The 22,364-nt window shown below is 29.2% G+C and overlaps 2 protein-coding genes and 1 long non-coding RNA gene across 6 annotated transcripts in view; 1 reads left to right on the top strand and 2 right to left on the bottom strand.

Moving 5' to 3' along the window:
- Positions 1-3,703, top strand: part of LOC139425701 (uncharacterized) — a 33,467-nt gene extending 29,764 nt beyond the window's left edge. Inside the window, exon 3 of the long non-coding RNA XR_011636857.1 lies at positions 3,457-3,703. This is a non-coding gene — a long non-coding RNA (uncharacterized lncRNA). The remainder of the gene's footprint in view (positions 1-3,456) is intronic.
- LOC107447117 (UNC93-like protein) lies at positions 966-20,737 on the bottom strand. Of its 3 annotated transcripts, none has more exons than XM_071181401.1 (4): positions 20,641-20,737; positions 5,854-6,805; positions 2,620-2,887; positions 966-1,313 (listed from the first exon to the last, which is right to left on the bottom strand). In XM_071181401.1, exons 2-4 carry the CDS (start codon positions 6,796-6,798, stop codon positions 1,093-1,095), a joined length of 1,434 nt encoding a protein of 477 aa, XP_071037502.1. In that variant the 5' UTR covers positions 6,799-6,805; positions 20,641-20,737; the 3' UTR covers positions 966-1,092. The 3 variants fall into 3 exon arrangements, with proteins under 3 accessions (XP_071037502.1, XP_042905670.1, XP_015917434.2); XM_043049736.2 differs by lacking the exon at positions 20,641-20,737 and adding an exon at positions 19,876-19,977; XM_016061948.3 differs by lacking the exon at positions 20,641-20,737 and adding an exon at positions 8,112-8,339.
- Positions 16,271-22,364, bottom strand: part of LOC107447128 (protein unc-93 homolog A) — a 14,151-nt gene continuing 8,057 nt past the window's right edge. For both annotated transcript variants that reach the window (XM_016061962.3, XM_071181404.1), the window contains exon 4: positions 16,271-21,078. In XM_016061962.3, the coding sequence (XP_015917448.1) occupies positions 20,864-21,078 (215 nt within the window). In that variant the 3' untranslated portion in view covers positions 16,271-20,863. The remainder of the gene's footprint in view (positions 21,079-22,364) is intronic.

Below are 22,364 nucleotides of genomic sequence, written 5' to 3'. Positions count from 1 at the left end.
AAAAAAAGCATAATGTATAACAAACCTTTTTTTTTTTTGCTGTAAATATATAAAATCATTTCTAATTTGTAAATATATAAAACTATTGTAAACATATAAAACTATTTTTTTTAAAAGTTCTTAATAAGAAAAAAAAAATATTTAGGTTCGGGAGTCAAAACTTAGTGGTATGAAACTTCGTAGATCCATGACTTCACAAGTACTTACTTCACTTCGCGGGTACAAAGCTTTGTTAATCTAAGACTTCACCAATGTAGAACTTAGGTAAGATTATAATTAGAAAGGTTTTTTTTTCTTTCTTTTTCTGAAGGAATTTATGGAACGGATTAAACACTCTAATGAACAAATCAATTTTTAGTAATAAATTATTTTACTATATGTCAATCATAAATTTCCATGCAAATCATGGACTTTTTTTTAACTCATCACTTAGCAAGTTAAAAATTTTTCAGTACGCCTTGCATAAAAATTCTTTAACAACTGCTAAATTAAAATAAAAAATTATAAAAAAAATTATAAATTTAGTATTGTTACTTTTATTAAAATTAAATTGTTTATGAATTAAAGCCTTTAAAACATTCACTTCTTTTCTAAATTAACATTTATTATACTTTTTAAATTAAAATAATAGAATACGAAAAAATATGTTATTTAATACTTTTGTTGTTGTTATTAGTTATGAATTTGAATTTATTAAATTTATATAACACATAAATAATACATAAAATATTATGCATAATATATAATATTATAGTATATAATATATAATATATAAAATATTTTCTATTAAAATTTTTGAATTGATACGAGCAAAATTTTGGCCGAAAAAATTTTGTTTTTCCTGTTTATTCATGAAACAAAACAAAAAAAGTTTTTTGAAACTCCCAAATTAGATTGTTTATATTTAGAAAGAGATTTGGTAAACGATTGAAAATAAAAACAATAAATAAGTCTGGAACGATTGCTTTGTATAGAAATGTTTCATTTATTTTGATCAACAACATGAAAACAGTTAATGGTATGATTTGTGATATTTTACAAATGATGTTTATTTATTTTTGCATCAATATAATTCAGTTTGTTTACTGCCTGTTATAAATGCTCAGATGTTTCTTCTCTGAAAAATAAGAGCATTTCTACAACAATGTATCCTATGAATCCGATAGACAATATGATTAGAACGATGTAAATTTTAGGTGCCATGCATAATAGACTGCTGCCAGCAAATGCAATAGAAAACCCTGCAGCTTCCCATAATCTGTAATTGGCAAAAGCAGCTTCTTCCTCTGATCGAAAAAGTACTCCATAGAAGGCTGGAAAAAAATTACAAATATTTACTCAATGTTGAGGTATATAGGAAAATTCGACATTTTTTAGAAATACGTACTATTTATCCTGCGAGATTGTATTCACGGGTAACATCCTTTACTCTGTTGAAAATTTCTGAGAATATTAAACCTAATTAACGTAAAAATTGATGCAGAATTTTTACTAAACACATTTTTCATACTTTGTATTTTGTATTAATTTAGGTCAAAATAAAAAGTATTGTATTTAGCACTTTAATTTATGGTTATGAAAAACAGTATGAAACACCAGTATCTCTTTCTGCATTAAAGGTAAAATATTACAAACGCGGCTCACTTTCAAGCAATACTTTTTTCCATTTTACACTTATTTGTTGTTATTTAGATCTAAGTGAGACAATTATTCATCATTTAGATTTCTTTAATTTACAAAATCAATTATTAATAAATTTTTGATTGTGAATGGAAAAAAAAATTTAAAACTCTTTTTTTTTTTTTTTTTTGCAGTTTAGTACAATTATCTAACAGATTTTTTTCGTAACTGTTAAACTATTTTTAATAATTAAGAATACTGAAATATTTTTTTATTTGTATTTAGAACGTCCGTAAAAAAAGGGCCACCGGTGTTCTATTTGCGTCAAATGGCGAATATGGTGCTATATATCATAATGCTGTATTTCTTAAACATGATTACACGATGGCATGGTTCAATTTGAACGGAAACCTGGCTCGATTTAACACATCATTAAGGTTGTAGCAAATTTGCAATGAGTGATTGTTCAATGTGCTGATATTATGGTTGAACATGGAGCCAATTTTCTTGAGAATTATTCAGTCTAGCTTTCTAACAGTTGAAAGGTCGTGCGTATATCCTAGAAACGTTATTCTGAAGTAAAATTTTTTTAAGAGTGCAGATTTAAACGGTAATAAATTACCGTAAAAAGTACCGGCACTCAGGGTTTCGGTACTTTTTACAGTAAATTATTTTCTACTGGAACATATTACGGAACAAAAAATCTGATAAACCATAATTTTTGCGATAATAATTACCGTAAAACTATTTTATTTGCCTTGTAGTTATTTTATTCCAAAGTTACAGTCAGAACAAATGAGTTTAAACATATGAAATTCAAGCAATGTAAGGCGATATTACTTAAGGATTTCAAATGACAACTTTAAAATGGAGCAAAGAACGGCGATGGAATAGGCAAAGACTGATTTTTGTGATACTATCAGGTTAAAAAAATACAAAACAAAACAAATTTGTTGAGTAGCTTTCAGTAAGAGATTAACGCATAAAAATATTACTTACAGTACAGCATAGTTTGCCATATACCATCACTAAGTCCCCATACACCTGCTAAAATAAAGAATACTATGTATTGGTCACTGTTAGGATGCCACAAGTGTAGAGCTGCACAGACGCCTATGTTTCCCATAAAGGCAACTGTCATCAGAATTACTCTAGGAATGTATTTTACGAGACGACCAGCTGTAATAGAGACGACTGCATCTACAATACCGTAGAATACGAAGACCAATCCTACATGATAGATTCCCCAAGCACATGCTACATAAGCCTAAAATGTAATAAAAAAATGTTAACGAAAAGTTGCTGCGTAGAATATGTTTATAAATATCATTACTAGATAACGTTACAATTCAATCATCAAAATTTTAACAATATATCACAAAGTATAGTCGAATTGTAAAACTAAATAAACTAGAAAAGAACAATTTAAACTGACGAATTATTCATTGGATTCTCCGGAAAGTAATTTCGTTTGCTACCCAGCAGAGGACTTATATTTTTTCACAGTCAACTTCTTATTTAAGCTGCATAATCGTTATATATTTTGTCAGCTGATATAGCAATGTTTGCTTGTGAAAAAGTTTCGATTGATTCTAAGCAGAGGTGTTTGGTTAGTGCCCCTATAACACTAGATTGCCCAGAGGAAGTCATTTTGACTCAAAATAAGGAAGTCAAAAAAACCCGGATCAGTATTTTTTGCCAGCTAAGAACAAAAAATTCATATGCGTAGAATCATGTACAACCGGAAAGATAGCAAAAGGTATTGGAACAGAATGACCAATGTATGATTCCGCAAAATATTTATTCACTATATTTATTCACCACAATTACTTTTAGATTTGGAAGTTCCACGTCATTCATGCTGCTGATCTAGATCTGCTCCAAGTAAATTCGGCATCTTCAATAAATTTGGAAAAGAGTCAACTGTTACAAATGGACAATGAAGCGAAAGTAAGTACACGCAAATGGTTCAAATAGCGATTGATATTTACGAGTAACAAAAAACCTTTTGTGTCATTATGCAAAAAATTCCTTAACGTTTGCTCACTTATTAGTTTCATTTAATAAACTGTATTCAATAGCCTTTGATTCGTTATATTGTTTACTGTAAGTAAAATATGTAATATTATATTTATATTGGTAAAATTAGCTTTTCATTCTAGCACTTTTCAATTTATCATTAGATGACGCTTAGCGCTAGCTTTCATTAAGGTTTCCACGTGTATCATACGGAAAGTAAAATTAACAAAGTAAATATATTTTAAATGTTGAGTTTCTTAGCGTTTGAGAAATATTGAAGAAATTTGTATTAAAAGCAGTTTTTTTTTCATTTTTAAGATATCATTGAACAGCTTTAATTAAAAAAAAGCTCATTTCTGTCTCCAAAATAAATTTTACTGATTACCGAAACAAAGTGTTTCTTTTTCTTTCCTCAATTTAATTTGTAAAGTACGTGTATGTGTAAACTTTTTTTTAAGATCATAAGCTTTCTAATCTTAAAATACAAATGCTGAATTGGATTAATACAGTTTAAATTTAATTTACCAGCGTTTATATTATTTTATACAAGCTAAAGTCAAACAGGGCAAAAATTATCCTTTAAATACCAGAAATATTTTTTCCAAAAATAAAATATCTATACACTTTAAAAAATTTTGGTTAAAAATGATATAATTCTTTGCTTAAATGTGAAACATTTTTAATTGTTTTTCTTTCAGTTTTGCTGCGACTAAAATCTTTTTTTGAAATCAGCTAATGCTATTGTGCAAATTAATCGATTAAGTTTATTTTTTAAACTACAGCATGACAAAAAAATATCGTCCGAAATAATGTTTTGGATTTATTTCTTCAGCAAATGATGCTGTAAGTTTAATACGCGAGGCATATTTAATTAAATCAAGTAGGCATAAATGTTACGTTACAGGATAATTCTATACACAATATTGCAATATTTCTGAAACTGCATGGAAACACATTAAATTCCGATTTTGATTATGTGGAATATTTTGAAGTATTGTAAATCTAAAAACAAAATGAATAGCGAAGAATAATTATAATAAATATCAAAGCTTTCGTTAAGATGACTCATAGAAGTCTGATTTACGGGAAAAATCTGCTTTAAACAGTCGAATCGATAGCAATTCGAACCTCGACTTAATAGTGAGACAGCGTAAACAAGTTATTTTAATTTAAGGTTGAAAAAATTGATATTTTGGGGATTTTTTAAAGGGCAATAGTAATCATCTTATTACTGCTGTCAATTAGAGGGCAACAAAACTGATAAAACATAAGTCTCTATTTATTTTAAAATGAATAAGAGTTATTCCATTTTTTTTAATGGCCGACATTGAAATCTCGTTTTTCGTCTCGGAAGATGCCGGAAGTGCTGCTTTTTAACGTTACCCGGTGGGCACCTGTAAACCTAAATCACGGAGGGGAGCATAATTACCCACACCACACTGCCACAGATACCACCGGGTAACCTAGGTAACCAATGTTCCTAGGGTGGGCCACATTTATACATCACACAACAAAGAACAACACACAAAAGAAACATCCATTCCCTGAGCGGGATTCGAACCCACTATCATTGGCTTCGCCTTCAGACACGCTGACTGCCCTGCCAGCTGATTGGCCATTCTATTTTTGTGTGAACTATGATTTTTATTGCATATTTCTAGATGCATTTCATTTATTTTATCTTAATTTGAGCTTATCGCTTTCTGCATTTTCTAATAGGGACATTGATTACAGTATGTTCCAAAATTTGACCCCCAAAAAAATTTCAGAGATAATTAAATAAACCAAAAAGAGGAAAACTACTCTTCGAACATGGAGTTGCAAATCGCGTTGAGAGGGTGAAAATCGCAGAAAACCCATGCAGGATTTTTCGTTTCTCAGGTGAACAACTACAGCTGATACGAAAACCTACCAAAAATATTTATTTGATTAATTATTACTAGAGATATTCTTTCTGCTGATGTCATTGCACAGTCTACAACGACATCAAACGCTTCGCGCTCGAAGATACCCGATAAACTTTTCATGTTTTCTATGCTAAGACAATCTAGTTTTCAAATTTGAATGGGTTTCTCACGGTTTTCACAATGTTAATATATTTCACCATCACTCTGAATTTGTCTGTCGGATTTTGGAACCACCTACATAAGTTCCATCTGCAACTGGACAAAAGTGAAGTTTTCCTACTATTCAAATAAGAGTTAGAAATCATACCTTTGTGAAATCTGCAAGAATAAAACCTTGTTCCACTCCACTAAAAACAGTTAAAGGCAGCAACAATAGCTGTTTCAGATTTTTCAGATGCTTTAGTGTGGCAAGAATTCTGGAAGTCACACTTTCCAAATCATCAACATTTTTCCGTTGCACTGTATCTAAGAAAAATGCCATCACTAGGACAGCCGCACCGACGCACAGCAAGTAAATACCAACTAAATTATTCCTCTTTCCTTCACTGGGTACTTTCAAATTCTCATTCGCTTCGAAACAAAAGTTAATACCACATTGAAAAGACTCATTGTAATTGTTAATTAAGACAAAAGTTTCATTTCTACCATCTTCTGTTGGTCTCAGAACGAAAAACGACACTAAATTACTCCATACCTGAGTACTTTGAAACACTAAGAAAAAGATACCAAAAAATCTAGCCGTCACCACATCGTCTGAATCGGAACTTTGATGTGCGTACAGACCACTTATCTCGTTCACATATGTGCATTGTGCTGACCATAACATAGTACCTGCTATACCTAAGATAATGGATGCTGGTACAAATGTAGACATGTTTGGGTAAAAGTTTGCGCCAATGTACGGTGAGTACAAAAAAGCACTCATTACTAAGGTAGTCTTACAACCGAATTTTCGGATGATGAGCTTGGGTAGAAATAAAGATGCTACTATCATAGATGCGTAAACGACACTTTGTGATAAGACGCCGACATTGTCTTCTGTGTTCAGAGTGCTTTGCAGATTTGCTGTTCCTTGGTACGCAGTGAAAAGGAAGAGGAAGCCTAAGCACAATACTAGAAGATTTTTCAGTATGCGAAGTTTCGACATGGGTGGTTGAGCAATATCGACCTTGAGCTTTGAATCTTCGTGAAATTTTGCCCCATTGGTTGGTATATCATTTTGGTAAGACTTCACTGAATATTTGTCCTTCATTTTTCACCTAAAATAATAAAGAAAAACATATCAAGTACAATACAGGATGCAATACAAATTTTGTGCTTACGTATGGTAAAGCACAAAATTCTTTACCACTTTCTGAATTACTCAATGAAGACATATGACATTTGTGTTTTGATTGATTGCAAAGCAGCTCTACATTTTCATTTTAGCTAAAATGTATTGAGAGGCGTAATTAAATTATTTTACTTCAATTCTTTGTTCTATTCTTCATTTTACTCAACTTTCTTGAAGCACCTTTTTGGACTTAGATGAATTCCGAGACAGCACATTTCACGTTAAGAAAAAATATTTGAAGTAAGAAAAAATTACTTTTCCCAAAAAAGTTGAAGATTTTTGTATATACAGATTGAATTTTGTATGTGAATCGCAACAATCATCATCTATAGATGGATTTAAAAAATGCGACTTCTTTTCTTAGTTAAGTTGTAACGTAGTACTGAATATACATAATAATGGGCTATTGATGACACTTTTTTCTAAGTAGTAGCAGTGCTCTATTTATGTCGCACTAGAGCTGTATAATGAAGTATTGGCGGTAGTCTGGGAAACGTTCCAGAGGATGAGCCATGACAATTTTGATCCTCTGCAATGAATGACTCCTCCCTTTGGTAGCCTTGAACAGTTTACTGTTGAACAGTTTAACGAGGACCAATACCGTGCATCCTCTGCACCTTTGCATGCTGATCAAAGTGATCACCAACCCGCTTACTGATTTCTATCAGTGTTGTCTGAATCCGATTATTTACTAGGAACCTTGTATTTCAATCAATTCACAGTGGAGCATTTTTTTCTTAGAAATGAAGCAAAATGAAGTTAATTTCCCCCCTCAATATTTAACAAAATTAAAGGCAGAAATTCTATGGTTATTCAAGTGAAAAGTGTACGCGTGTGATAGTGCCAAAATCCTCCCGGTTTCTAAATTAAGGTAAGAGAAAGGTAATTTATTATACTTAGTTTATGTATAACAGATTAACCAGTTCACATGAAACCATTTTAATTGAATGTAAAGTTTAGCCATGATAAATGTGACTAGAATAGGACAACTCACAGGAGCATTACTTCTAGTAGCCGAAGAGGAGCGGAATGTGGAAGGTAATTTGTTATACGCAATTTACGTATAACAGATTAACCAGTTCACATGAAACCATTTTAATTGAATGTAAAGTTTAACAAAGATGAATGTGACTAGAATAGGACAACTCACAGAATTTACTTTTTTTTTATTTATTTTAGGATCTATGAAATAGATTTAACTGTACAAAAAATGTTGCATAAAAATAACTTACGGTATATCCTCACATCAAGGTGTAATTAACCTATTCTTTGCAAAATTTAACAAGGAAAAACTCATCGAAAGTGAGTTCACAAATTTCGACACAATTCCAATTACATAAACAAAACATTTTAGAACGAAAAATGACTAATAGTGGCATCAATTCTTGTCTCAATTATTATGTTTGAAGTTGATATTTTTGATGACATTCTTGCTTATCTAGCTGTTATCGCCTGAATTGTCTTATCACCTTTTATAGTATTTTTGTATTTTATTGTTATTTACCCTAATAGTACATGTAATAATTAATAATACTTAAATAATCTAAGGCAAAGATAATTTTTAACAATTCTTAATGTAGTATTATTGTTGATATTGAATGATATTCGAATAATATGATAAATATTTGAATATTATGATTAACTTTATTTGTTTTCATCATGATTAACTTCAATTGTTTTTCAAAGATAAGTAAGATTATAAAGAAACTGGAGTTTGTTAAATAACTGTTATACTAATGCTTAGAGTTACTGGTCCGTTAACAATCAACTATCTCCTTTTTTTCTAAAAACAAAAAAAAATGGCATAATTTTAATAGTTAGCATCATACCTCTTAAGAATTTATTTAATTAGGACAAAATGATAAATGATACTACGTAACTCAGAAAAGATGGCTGATTTTAAAAATCAAAAGAAATTCGGAGGTATATATAAATATACGGTTTTCTCTACGTTCTGCTTAAAAAAAACAGAAAATTCATTCTCAGCAAATTTCGAAGCTAGTTAAAAAATCCATCAACAGATGGCACTACTAAATTAAACTAATATATAATGCTCCGTGGTAGACTATTTCAATTGAAATATTTGTTTTTATTTTTCTACTAACCTCGCTTCGTTATTTATGCAAATGGTTATTATTTCGAAAACTTTGTTTTATAGTTATAGTTTTTCTCAGCTATATGTTGACAAAATTTATACCTAATTTGAAACTAGTCGAGAATAAATAATAGTTTCCTAAGTAAAATGCAGCAAAATGAAACTTTTCTGTCTCCAACATCACGTTTCTTTAACACAATTTTCAAATCACAATTTTCAAACATATGTCTTGATTTAGAGATAAAGCTGTTAATTTTTAAGCCTAAATTTGTAGTTAATAAAGAATAGATACTAACTATTTTCACCCAGAAAATAATACCACATTTTAATATTTGCACTTTCTGCATCAATGCAGGTCTTTGAATATGAACAGATTGTTAAAAGATATACTTAATTGGAATTAATAAATAAAATAATAAATTTTTTCAAAATAGTATTCATTAAGTTCTTTTCTAAAAAAAATCATGAAATGTCCATATAATTTAAAATACTGCATTTTAATTATTTCCAAAAGTCATTTTTTCATAAGAGATAAGAATTTGCCCATAAAATCTAACAAAATATTTATTATTATTATTCTTGTATATTATGTTTATTATTGTAATGAAGCAGCTTGACAATTAACAAAATCGATTACTATTACTAAATTCTTATCGATTACTATTATCATTTTTACCGTAAAAATACATTAAAAATTAAGTCAATCACTATTATTGAATCATATGTATCGGTATAAATATTTTTATTACAAAAATAGATTGTACTTTAAAAAAAATTGATTACAGTTATTGAAATCTTATGCAAAGTGACTGTCATTTATACTGTAAAATTAAAAAAAAATAAGTCTATTACTATGATTGAATAATTTGTAGAAGTATTATCATTTTTATTACGAAAATATAATGTACCTTGAAAAATTAATCAATTATTGAATCCTAAAATGTACCATATTAATTTTAAAATAAATTTATTACAATCACTGAAATATTACGTACAGGTATTATCATTTATATTTTAAAAATAAAAGAATGTATTTAATTAAATAAATTAAAAGTAAATGTAATAATCAAATAAATTAAAAATTAATTAATTTATAAATGGATTATAATCTGAATCAGAGTCTAATAGTAAGGGATCTAATTATAATATTAATAATATTATTCGATCTAATAATAATGGATTATAATCTAATCAGAAATCTTTTGTACAGGTACTATTATTATTTTATTATCTAACATTCAAATAATGTTTTTGCAATCTAAACTAATGTAATCATTACACCTGACTTTCGTTAATGATTTTATCTGAAATTGATCTTTAATTCAATCTTTTAAGTGAAGATGTATTATTTGTCTCTTTATTTTTATTATTATTCTTTTTTTGCGCTAATCAATGTAGAATTTTTTTTCTCTGACGCCGTCAAATCTTTTTTTTGTCTGTTGATAAAATATCATTTATTGCATTTGAAAGACAAGTAGCTATAAAACTTTTTATCAGAAACCACATCTGTAAAAAGACATACATTTTTTATTTGTTTTTATCAAAAATGATAAAAGAGAGCTTATATAAATTCTTATATACATTCTTATGGATTTTTATATTTTTTTAAGTATATTACCGTCCGAACTAGAGTCCCAATTAAACTATGTCGGTAGTTCGTTCAAAAATTTAATCTCTCTTTACATATCATAAAAAAGAATTTATCTTACTGTTTAGTGGATTCTCATTGGAGAGAAACGTCACATGATATCGTCGTTAATAAAGAAATAAAATCCCAATATCTTTGGTCGTCCTCAACGTAAAATTAAGAAAAGTGACAATGGTGTTTACCTGCAAATCACTTATTTACTCCTTTTTTTTAATGGTTCATTAAGAAATATTTAAATATTGTTCTGTTTTTTGCTGCGTAATTATATATAATGATATCTGTTTTTTCGCGTATTTATATATTGATATCTGTTTTTTGCCGTGTAAGACTTATTATTCTGCTTCTTCCTCTTTTTCTATTAATTCTATTTCTTCTTCTACTTATCCTTCCAAATCTTCTTCTCTCTATATATGTCCTTCTACTACTTGTCTTTCTACTTCTTTTACTTCTTCTTTTAATCTTCATCTTCCACTTCTATTCCTTCTATCACTACTACTTCTCCGTTATTTACTTCCTCTTCCCCCTTCTTTGATAACTCTTACTTAAAAAGTCCAAATTTGAATATTGTGTTCATTCTTTGCACAGATTTAAAAGCACATTTAGGGTGGTGATTACGAAACATTCGGCATCTTAATTACTTTGATTTATGCTACATTTAATTATCCTTTATTGTACCCCATAATATTGTCTTATCTTTCTAGTGAAGAAGGGTAAGCTTTCAACCAGAAACAAAATATGAAATTTCTGAAATATTACATCTACGGCCTTTTTGATTGTTAACCTATTATCTGAAATAATGAGACAAATTAGAAATTTTGTTATTTACTGAAATTTGAAGCCTTTAAAAATATAAATCCAAAAAGAAGACAATTCTATATACATTTTCTACATTTACTAATTCCATATTCTTCCTAAAAACGAGTTTCATATGTCCTTCTTGTTACACACACAGTTATTTAAAAGCGAGCGTGATTATTGAAATCAGAAACATACTTTCACGAAGGAAAGAGGCAAGGTTTTCGAATATTTAATTACAGTCAAACCCCGCTATAGTGAACATGGTTTATAGTGAACTCCCGGATATAGTGAACCAAAAGAAGAGAGGAAATCGGATATTATGAACTTTTTTTCTGCCTTCGACTGATTTTTTCCTTCGTTTCTTGGTAATTTTGAAATTTCTTCATAAAACACATATACCGATTTTTAAAACCATCTATTGAGTGGAATGGCCGACCGACCTGTGTAGGGGTTAGGGAACTACCCTTGCATCAGAAAGGTTTAGGTTCGAATCCCGGGCAAGGCATGAGTGTTCTTTCCTTCTCTGTATTACCTGTCCTTACTGTGGGAGCAACGTTGGCCCACCTAGTATGGTGACCCTGAAAGAGTGTCCGACAAAACTGCACTTCAGACAAATCTGCCTGTATGACGTAAGTAATTCCCCAGGTGGGCATTGGAGAAAAAAAGTTGAGTAGAATGTAGCCATAAGCATTTTTTCTGTTTGCTTCTTCTATCTCAGTTTCCCATCCCTAAATAAAGGCCATCCCTAATTCTTTTGTACGCAAAACAAAGAGTAATAAAAAATATAAGTTAACGCATTTTTTGTTACTACATATTGTTTCATCATTTTTGTATTTTTACTGGTCATTTATTTTAATAATATGTAATAAAAAGGAGCAGTTCGGAAAATTAGTTAAAATTGTTTGCAGTAGGGGAGAGTGGGGTCAATTGTAACAATTTTTACTTAACTATTTTTAACTAACGAAAAATCCAATATATTATTAGTATTAATTGACAGACGAGTAAAGTAGGCTATCCTCTACTAGAAAAAAAAAATACCTGATTTTAAATATTATTATATTAGTTATTAAAAATTTTTGACAGTCGTGCAGTTGTTACAATTGTCCCCACTTACGGGGTCAATTGTAACAGTTCATAAATTCAACTAAAACATAGTTAATTATACATATTATCATAGTTGTGATATATTTTTTTATTGATCAAAATAGTAGTGATATTTTAGGAGTAAAAATAATAATGAGCAGAGACCTAAAGGGTTAAACTTTTAACTTTAAGGGGTTAAAAATTTTAATTTATGCTGTGAAAGGTGACAAATAAAATAATGCACATGCAACATAATATAAATGATATAGGAAACTATTGGTGGTTCTTAAAGAGTTAAGTAATGGTTTGTAAACATAAGATTATTTATTTTCAGCTGTTACAATCGTCCCTTTACTTATTGTTACAATTGTCCCCAAGACGCCATTTCAGCTTCATTTGTTAAAAACAATGCTAGTTAATTAGCAAAACTAATTTTTTTTTTATTGAAATGTTAATTAAAGTGTCCACTTACATATTCGGTTACTAATTTTTATTTGTTTAAACAAAATTACTTTGTTACAATATAATATTCTAATACCAAAAAAAGTACTTGCGTGGCGTGAAAATATCTTTTGTGATGTAACTCTTTCAAAAGTACATAAAAATGGTTGCCAGCAGGGGTGTACATGTAGATTTATTAAATACACCTTGTGCGCCACCTAGGAACCAAATCTAGAACCCGACACTCGAAATTTTTGCTCTGTTACAATCGTACCCTGTTACAATTGACCCCACTCTCCCCTACGGATATAGTGAACTCCCGGTTACAGTCAACTGAAATTTCGGTCCTTTGAAGGTTCATTATAACGGGGTTTGACTGTATTTTGTTTTTAAGATTATTTGAAATAGTTCATTATTTTCCATAAGGTTATGAAAACTCTCCTGAATGCTTAAAAATAGTGGATTTCTTTGAGTAGAAGTGATTTTAAAAGCTATTTTTAAAAAGTGCATGTCTACAGTTATTAAAACTGATTATTTGGATCGATATTTGTGGTCTTAGAACACTTTCTAATCTCTTGAATAGATTTGAAATAATTGTAAAACAGTTTATTCAATTAAAAACTTGGAAAAAATATAATAATAAATTTAATAAAAATAAGGAAAATTAGAAAACTGAATTAGAAAGACGAATTTCAAAACAGCATCCACTCTCTATTAGAAAAAAATAGCACGTGTTAGGTACTTTCTGAAATTAGGTCTCATAACTGGTCAAAAATTTATTATGATAAATAAAGGAATTATCATAACAATTTCTTGAATATCATAATAATATGTTTTATCATAATTACTTAAATATTAATTTGTCTTTAAAGAAATCATTCATTTAAAATAAATCATTATCTCTAAAAATATTCATTATCTCTAAAAAAAATCATTCATTAAAAAAATAATTCATCAAAAACATCTAGAAATTTAAAAACTGGATGATAGCAACTCCTTTATGCGTTTCTCAATTCATCCTGAATTCATCTTACTTCAGATTAACTTTATAGCCTTTTTACCAACATTAAATTCGTACTTTTTTTAATCTCACTCTCTTTCATTCTACCTTGATCACATCTATTGACCATAAACTTCCTATTCGTTTTATTACTTTCCTTGAGAAATTATAATCAAATATTGTATCCTAAAATAAATCGTATTATCGATTACAATCACTGAAATCTTATTTGTACAGGTATTATCATTTATATTGTAGAAATAAAAGAATAAATTTAATAAATAAGTAAATTAAAAAATGAATTTAATAATTAAATAAATTAAAAATAAATTTAACAATTAAACAAATAAGAAGTAAATTTAATAATTAAATAAATTCAATAATAAAATTAATTAATTAAAATATATTAATTAAATAATAAATTAATCATAATTACTAAAATCTTGTCCAACATTCAAATAATGTTTTCTCGTTTTAAACTAGTGTAATCATTTATCTCGATATATATAACTTTCTGTTAATATGGATTTATCACATATTCTGAAAAGTTAGGTTGAAAGTAGAGTTACACAAACTTAAAGAAATAATAATAATTAACTTGAAATATTGTAAATAACAAACATTTTTAGCAATAATGTTTAGTTATTTGATTAAAAAATGATTTAAACTTTTTAAACCATAAGTTCTTTTCCTCTGTATCTTATAGACTCACCTATTTATTCAATAACAGAAACTTATTTTTCTCGTGGTATTCCGTCAAAATCATTCATATCGTTATGGTATATAACACATTAAAAGCTTTTGGCAATTTTTATTTAAGCTTGCAACTTCACCTTTTTTAAGAATTATTGGCACTTTTGACTTATATACTTTTTTTCTGAATTCCCTGGCAATTAAAGATAAACTAAAACTAAACTAAACTCAGTGGCGCGGCAGTCCTTGGAGGGCCAAGGCCTACTGTGCCCATCTCAGTTTCCTTGACATTGGACTCTGAGATGCAGGGGCAGATGATCCGGTTGGATAGTCAACCCCACGTGGAATCCCTCCGCCCCCCCTAGTGTTTAGTCCCTAAGCATGTTTGGTACTTATTTTATCGACCCACTGAAAGGATGAAAATCTGAGTCAACTTTGGCCGGCCTGAAGATAGAACCCGGGACCTGTGGCACAAGAGCGCGAAGGGCTACCACTCAGTCACCGGGCGTCATCAAGGATAATCACTCTTCTATTTATCAGAAAATACCGATAATCTTAATTATCTTAATAATCTGAGCCGCAATGGCTCAAGGGATAGAGCGTTCGCCCTTCAATGAGGCGAACCGGGTTCGAATCCCAGTCCACTGTGCTGACGTGAAATATCCTCAGTGGTAGACGGATCATGGGTTAGAATCCCCTTGCCATCAGACTAACCGCGGGAGGTTCTCGTTGTCTTTCTCTCCATGTAACGCAAATGCGGGTTAGCTTCATCAAAAAGTCCTCCATGAAGGCAAATTTCTCCCAATACTCGATCCAGGAGTTCCCTTGTCTTCTGGATTGGGTTCAAAATTACAAGACTACGGAGTTCAACATTAGTTGTCGTATGCCCATAAAATTGGGTCGGTTGTTCAACGATGATTATACAATAAAAATCTTAATTATCTTAATCTTAATTAACACCGATAATCTTAATCATTTTAATATTTTTACTGCTTTTCGTTTTGCTATCTTTTGATCGTTCTATATTGCTCAATAGGTAGCAGTTTGAGACTGGAATGCAGTTTCTAAATTATTTTGTGACTAAACATCAATAATTCAATCATCTTTTAAAGTTTCGAAATTTATTTGATCACTTTCTAAATTTTTTAGCCCTTATCCTTTTATAAAGTTTCTAAGATCATTTAATTTTCTTTTTAAGTGTCTTTTTCCATAAACTGTTTTGTTTCTAATGCAATTTTTCTTATTTCAACTTTTCTTTTAAAATTTCCAATCAAAGTCATTTCAGAACGTGAAACTATTTGATGCTACATACTCAAAATATAAATTTTTACCTTCTAACTTTTCATCACCACAAACTAATATTTCCAAACCAATCAATTTAAGTTATCTGAGTTATGGTTTTCATATTTTTTCTTTGGCGTAATGTATTAGCACTTATCTAATTTAAATATCTACAAATACGTCATCTAATATTTTGACAATTTAATAAACCGGCACTTCTTGTTCACCATATTACATTTCTCGCACCATTTTTCACAACCTCTAACAGCATTAATTAATTAGCATATTTGAGTTCACCTCCTTGAACCATTGAGATTGAGAAGACCTAGAACGTGAAGATCTAATTATTGGATTAAAAGTCATTCTGTTTTTTATTTTGCGAACAATACATACCACACATTTTTAAATTGGAGGAATGAGACAAGTCTTGAAAAATGTGAATTGTTCAGATTCAAATATAAAATGATATAACAGATGATATAATGTTGGCATAAATATAAAAATGTAAAGATATAAAAACAGCGTATAAAGTATAGATAACATGGAAATATATATATATCACATACTGCAAGTCACTATATTTACAAATCAGTATAAAACTGAACAATGCATGTAAAATGATCTCAGACTTTTAACGATTCATTTAAAATCTTTTACACAATATGAAAGTAAAATGAGCACAGACATTTATGATTCATTTAAAGTCATTTACACGAAAGCCATTATATTAAATCAATGAGTTGTAGTATGAATTCATTAAATGAGATGATGCGAGAAATCTGTAATATTCTTTTTCATTATGAATGATGTTAAATGAAGTACAGCAAAGCAATTAAGTTTAATAATTAAAAAATATATATATTCATATTTATGAACAAAATAATCTAAAACTCCATTTGAATTTATTTTTGAACATTATATAATTTAAAAAGAAATAATGTTTAAATATTTATGTTGAACAGTTAATAAATTTGAATAAATATTTTTAGAATTATTTATTTTTCCAAAGTGAACTATTAAAATCTTCATTTCATATCATTTTAAATGTATTTTTTTAAAAAAAAGAAATGTCATTTATCGTTTAAAAAGTTTATATATGTTTTTAACAATTGAGATTGTTAAAAATTTCCTTTTTTTTAAACGTAATGTATAATCATTTAGTATCATGTGCAACGCGCTAAAAAAATGGAACACCCTGAATAACTTTTGATCTAAGGATCGAATCTTCTCGTTTTAGGTCTCAATTTTTATTGTTTGAAGGTGTGACCTTTAAATTGATAGCTAATTAATTGGTGCAGATGATATTTTAAGCTACGAAATCAAGCACAAAAACTTTCTTCGAATAAAAACTCCTTTTATTCGACGAAATTGGATTTCTAACCCTCGAAATATGGAGAGCAAACAAATCGAAAAACTTGCGCACACAAATAAAAAATGTATTTACCCAAAAATAATTCCCTAAATAAAAATTTATATCTATTTATTATTTTATGTATAATTGACTGAAAAATATTTGAACTGTAAGGTGTACAAATTTTTTACATCATTTAAAAAATATAATTCAAATAAAATATAAAATTTGTACGAAAATGTTCGAATAAAATAATAAGAAATCGAATTTAAAAAATTCTTTTTTCAAAAATTCGATTTCTCTTGAACTATTCGGCCGATTTCGTCCTATTATGTTTATCTATACCTATCTATAGCATTCTTCAAAATGATGTAAAAATGTTTATATCTTACAAATTATTAAGTGAAATAACGCAAAACAATAAATGATTAGTAAAAATTACTTTTTCCTTGAAATTATACTTGAATTACGAATTTTGTAATTGTGTGTAAAAATTTTCGATATACTTAAAAAGCTCTCGAGATACGAATTACGCAAAAAATGTTATTAACATTAAGGGGTTCAAATTTTCAACCGTTCTCCTCACCAAACTATTGTGGACCATATATCCCAGATTGCGATTGACCCCCATGTTTTGAGGGTCAGGAATTCAAATCCGTCGAATCCGATTCGAATCCGATTTTGTAACTTCTAACATCTTGAGGTCACCCCAGTCAACCATAAATATTGAGTTCTAGTACGTGAAGATAACCGATCATTAAATCATAAGTTATGTAGAAAATCTCTTTTTTTGAAGTTATACTTCTTATGCGACTTCCAACAAGGTTGTGTTAAACGTTTAACGCTACATTTTTATTGACCGGGAAATCACGTAGTAGGATCCAGTTTTCCCTCATACATTTCCATATTGTTTTAGTTCTCACTAGCATTAAAATAATAAAAGTTATAAAAGTATTGTTTTTCTATAAATATTTTTTTAGTTTGTTTCGATGCATATATCATTTAATAGGGAAGTACTTTTTATTTTCAAATTTAGTGGATAACAATTGTAAAAAATGAGTGAAAACAATCCCACGGACAATGCGACGGATTTAAGGTTATGTCAAGGTACGTCTCTTGTGAATATCAATTGATTGTTAGGTTTTCTCTTCTGAAATTACATTATGACGCATTCACATACATTATTAATACAAATACATTTTCCAGGGCGAGACGATGAGGCAACCACAAGCACTTCCACTGGTTCAAGAGGTCCACGAGGGAAAAATGCACAATATTACCGTGATTACAGAGCACGGAAGCGAGCGGAGCAGGAAAAAGAGTCGTTGAATAGAACTAGTGATCCTTCTACGACTGCTGATTCTTCTACAATTAACGTCGCAGGTTGCGAAGTTTAACTTCTTCCGCGCGGAGGGACTCCACGCACTATTTTTTTTCCTTTTTTTTGCTCAGTGTACAAATACCATTTAGAAATTTAATTAGATAGTATTACACATTAGTCTTATACATTATACATTAGTCTTATACATTGCACATTAATCTTATACATTATACGTAATTCTTATACATTAGTCTTATACATCAATCTAATAGATTATAAGTATGATTTATCTTAGTCTCAGAATTTACTGAGGTAATCTACACCACAATCAGCATTAATTCAAATCTATCTCCGTGCACAACGTAGTTACTCTAATAGAGACTCTAATAATTATACTTAATTTAAAACGTGTATAGTAAATTTTGCGTATGTAAGATTAATAAAAATTATCCACAAATAATTGTATGTTATTAAAAATTTATATAACTGCAGTTGGAATTTTATATAATAATACTTTGGTTATCCTAAAAGAGCCTGAAACCAAGTAAAGGAAATCGGAATCTTTTGAAATTTTTATGTTTTCTTTTTAATATTTTCTTTTAAATATTTTTTGAATTAGATTCCAGGCAATTAAAGAAAATGACTTGAATATTTTTAAATTCTCTTTAGCTTAAATAACTGTTGACTACTTTCTTAATTTCAGAAATTTAATGTTTTTTTTTTTTTTTTGCTAATTCAGAAAATATTTGCATAAGTATAAAGAATAATCCAAATTTTCGAATCCTACAGCTATTCATATCTTGTGTCGGAATTCAAAAGTGAAAATTGTCACTCATCTTTCATCAAAGTGAATAGAAAATTCTTTTTTTTTCCTTAGCTCTTTAATTTTTTTCTTTCCACAATTTTTTAACCACTTCTCCCCCGCGCGATACCAAGTATTAAGTATCATTAAATATTATGTATCTATATTATTCTGCATGATAAAAAAGCGATTATTTTGCTGTTATTTACGAATATTGCATCACTTTATTTAAAATATCAATTATGATGAGATGATTTCTAGAAGATTTTTAAAATATTTTAAAAGTTTCAGAAAAAAATGGTGCCGATAAACATTTTTCTTTCAAAAACTTTTAAAGTAATCATTTTTTAATGAAATTATAAGCCATCAGTAAAGCAGTTTTTTTTTATACATTTGCGTGTCTTACTGGATCTGTAAATTTATTTCGTTTCAAATTATTTAACAAAATTTAACGAAAAATATAAAAGAAAGCAGGAATCTTACTTGTTAAGCAACAAAAAGCAGCACTGCTATAATTTTCCGATTTGTCGACTACTTCAACCCATTATTTTGGAGACAGACAAATTTATTTGATATTCGTGATCGTATTAATGCGGATATAATTTCCATTTCTTCAGAAGAATATTGTCGCAATTTATTCAAAATGGCTTGTTAGAATAAAATTGGGCAGGATTAACTCGGAGACTTGAAAAACAACAATTGTTGAGACAGAATAAAATCGTATTTTGATTTATTTAATTTATCATTGCTCTTTTATTTCCAGAAAAAAACGGCAAAAGTAGCGTGATTTCTAAGTGTTTCTACATAGAACAGTTTTATTGGATATAAATAATTATAGTTTTGCTACAAAATTGCTACTATTGGTTTCAGATACAAATTAAAAAATTTTACTTAAGATCTACACTGTAAAAAAAATGCTACATTTATCCGTAAAATCCATAATGATACAGTTTGAAATTTCAGTTCATTTACTTAATTAATCTGATTTCATTTGCATTAACTAAATTGTTACTCGTTACTGAATGTCCCACAAATAACCAGTGATTTTAAAGAACAATAGAAAAAACGAAAAAAAATTTCAAAAAATGTTCAGTTTGCTGCGATTTGCTAAGGGTACAATGAATTCAGTTAAGGAAATAGTTATAAAGATCCCCAACAGATGGCGCAGACCACTATAAAATGATAAGCAAAGTTTTTAAACAACATGGTAAAGTCTAAAGAGACGCCCGAGCAAATATTTCAACTGACCGGTTTGGCATGCAGCAGAAATTATTTCATTATTTTTTCAGCTTTTAGCGCCATCTGAAGACGAACTTAGTGGCTTTGTTACCAATTTTGGGTGAGAATAAAACTAATTCCTTAAGCAGAATGCTGAAAACTGTTAACTTCCATCTCCTTCTTATCTTTTTTTTTTTTTTAAATTATTCTCCAAATCGTTGGCCATTCATTTTTCATCATAATATTAATATAATTAAGAGGAGTTTTTTCGTTCAAAATATACCAAAATTTCAACTGTTATGTATCCCATCATTCCAATCACAAGAATAATAACAACAATATATATTTTAGGTGTCACACAGAGTAAACTGCTACATAAAAATGCTATAGCGAATCCTAATGATTCCCATAATCTGTAGTTGGAAAACGCTGCTTCTTCATCAGATCTAAAAAGTATGCCATAGAGAGCTGTAAAAAAAATAGTAAAACATTTCAATATCATTAACATTACAAAACAATTGAAGCATTTGTACTTTTCAATCTGAGCTATTTTCTACGTTAACTTCCATTAAAATATAAATTCAATTTCAGGCTTATCGTTATAAACTGACTCAAATAACCAGGGCTCGAAAAACCGCCCGTCCCCCCGTCCTAGGCGGTCAAAAATTCCCAGCGGACAACGAACTTCTCGAAACCGACGTCCGCGCGGACGGCCATTTTCCCGTTAATGTTAGTGATACATTTTCAATTTTTGTTATCTTACAATCTTTTTTGAAGGAGTAGATAAAGAAAATTTCTCTCATGAATGGGTGTCATTAAAATTTAAGATACATAACATCGCTAAACACCAGAAAACTTCAGCCCTCCGAGCCCAAGCTATTTATAAAGACCTAATGCAGCGAAATGACCCACGATACTTCAACATACTGCGCATGGTGGAATTGATGATCTCTGTCTTTGAGTTCTGCAGCGGTTGAAAGGGCTTTTTCAACTATGAACTTATTATAAAAAAGAAGAAAAAAACACACTTTACGTACTGGTCTTAAACAAGAAGCGTTAAACGCAATGATGAACATCTACCTAAATGGAAAACCCCTTTCAAATTTTTGTGCAGAAACCTCTGTAATTCATTTGGCTTGATTGTGGAACTGCAAACGTCATATTTATTTCATTAAAAAAACGCAGTACCCTAGGATAAATTGACATTCCAGATAACTTGACCATTGGTCATTTAAATTATTTCATAATAAAAATAAATTATTACATAAGAGAAATACTGGGTTAATATTAATAACCTGGTATTTCTTTTATTACTGTGTAATGTAATCCTAGTAACTACGAATTCATTGTGCAATTTATATAAATGTTTGTAATAAATAAGAGAAAATTAAATTTTTTTATTTATTTAGAAGCGACTGGTTAGTTTCAAAGGAGGACGGGTATATTGTTGGACAAGCCGTCCTCGGGGACGGGTAAAATTTCTAAGTTTTTTCGAGCCCTGCAAATAACTATATTAGGCTAGTAGGTCAAGGTTTTGATTTGAGGCTAAGTATAATTAGAATTGTGTTATTTAATTAGGTATTCTTTCGGCTGAGAATTTGCTTCTCAAAAGAGAGTTCTATACTTCATTAATTTTAATTTAAAATGCATTTTTACAAATTTTAATAGCCTTTCAAAAAATATTACTCGAAAATTCTATTTATCTCTATTTCCTTATCCGAGGCAGACATAGTTTAATTCAAGATATTCTTTTT

This window comes from Parasteatoda tepidariorum, chromosome 5, assembly GCF_043381705.1.
Source record: "Parasteatoda tepidariorum isolate YZ-2023 chromosome 5, CAS_Ptep_4.0, whole genome shotgun sequence".
Lineage (NCBI taxonomy): Eukaryota > Metazoa > Arthropoda > Arachnida > Araneae > Theridiidae > Parasteatoda > Parasteatoda tepidariorum.
Note: the sequence above shows the minus strand (reverse complement) of the source record. Positions and strands in the feature narration are given on the sequence as shown.

What these genes read in the sequence shown, in the direction of transcription:
- LOC107447117 (XM_071181401.1), bottom strand. Translation starts at nt 6,798, where the DNA reads ATGAAGGACAAATATTCAGTGAAGTCTTACCAAAATGATATACCAACC. An exon ending in TTCTTGCAGATTTCACAAAG is followed by an intron (nt 2,888 to 5,853) that starts GTATGATTTCTA and finishes ATTACATTTTAG; the next exon opens with GCTTATGTAGCATGTGCTTG. An exon ending in ATGGCAAACTATGCTGTACT is followed by an intron (nt 1,314 to 2,619) that starts GTAAGTAATATT and finishes ATTTTTTTCCAG; the next exon opens with CCTTCTATGGAGTACTTTTT.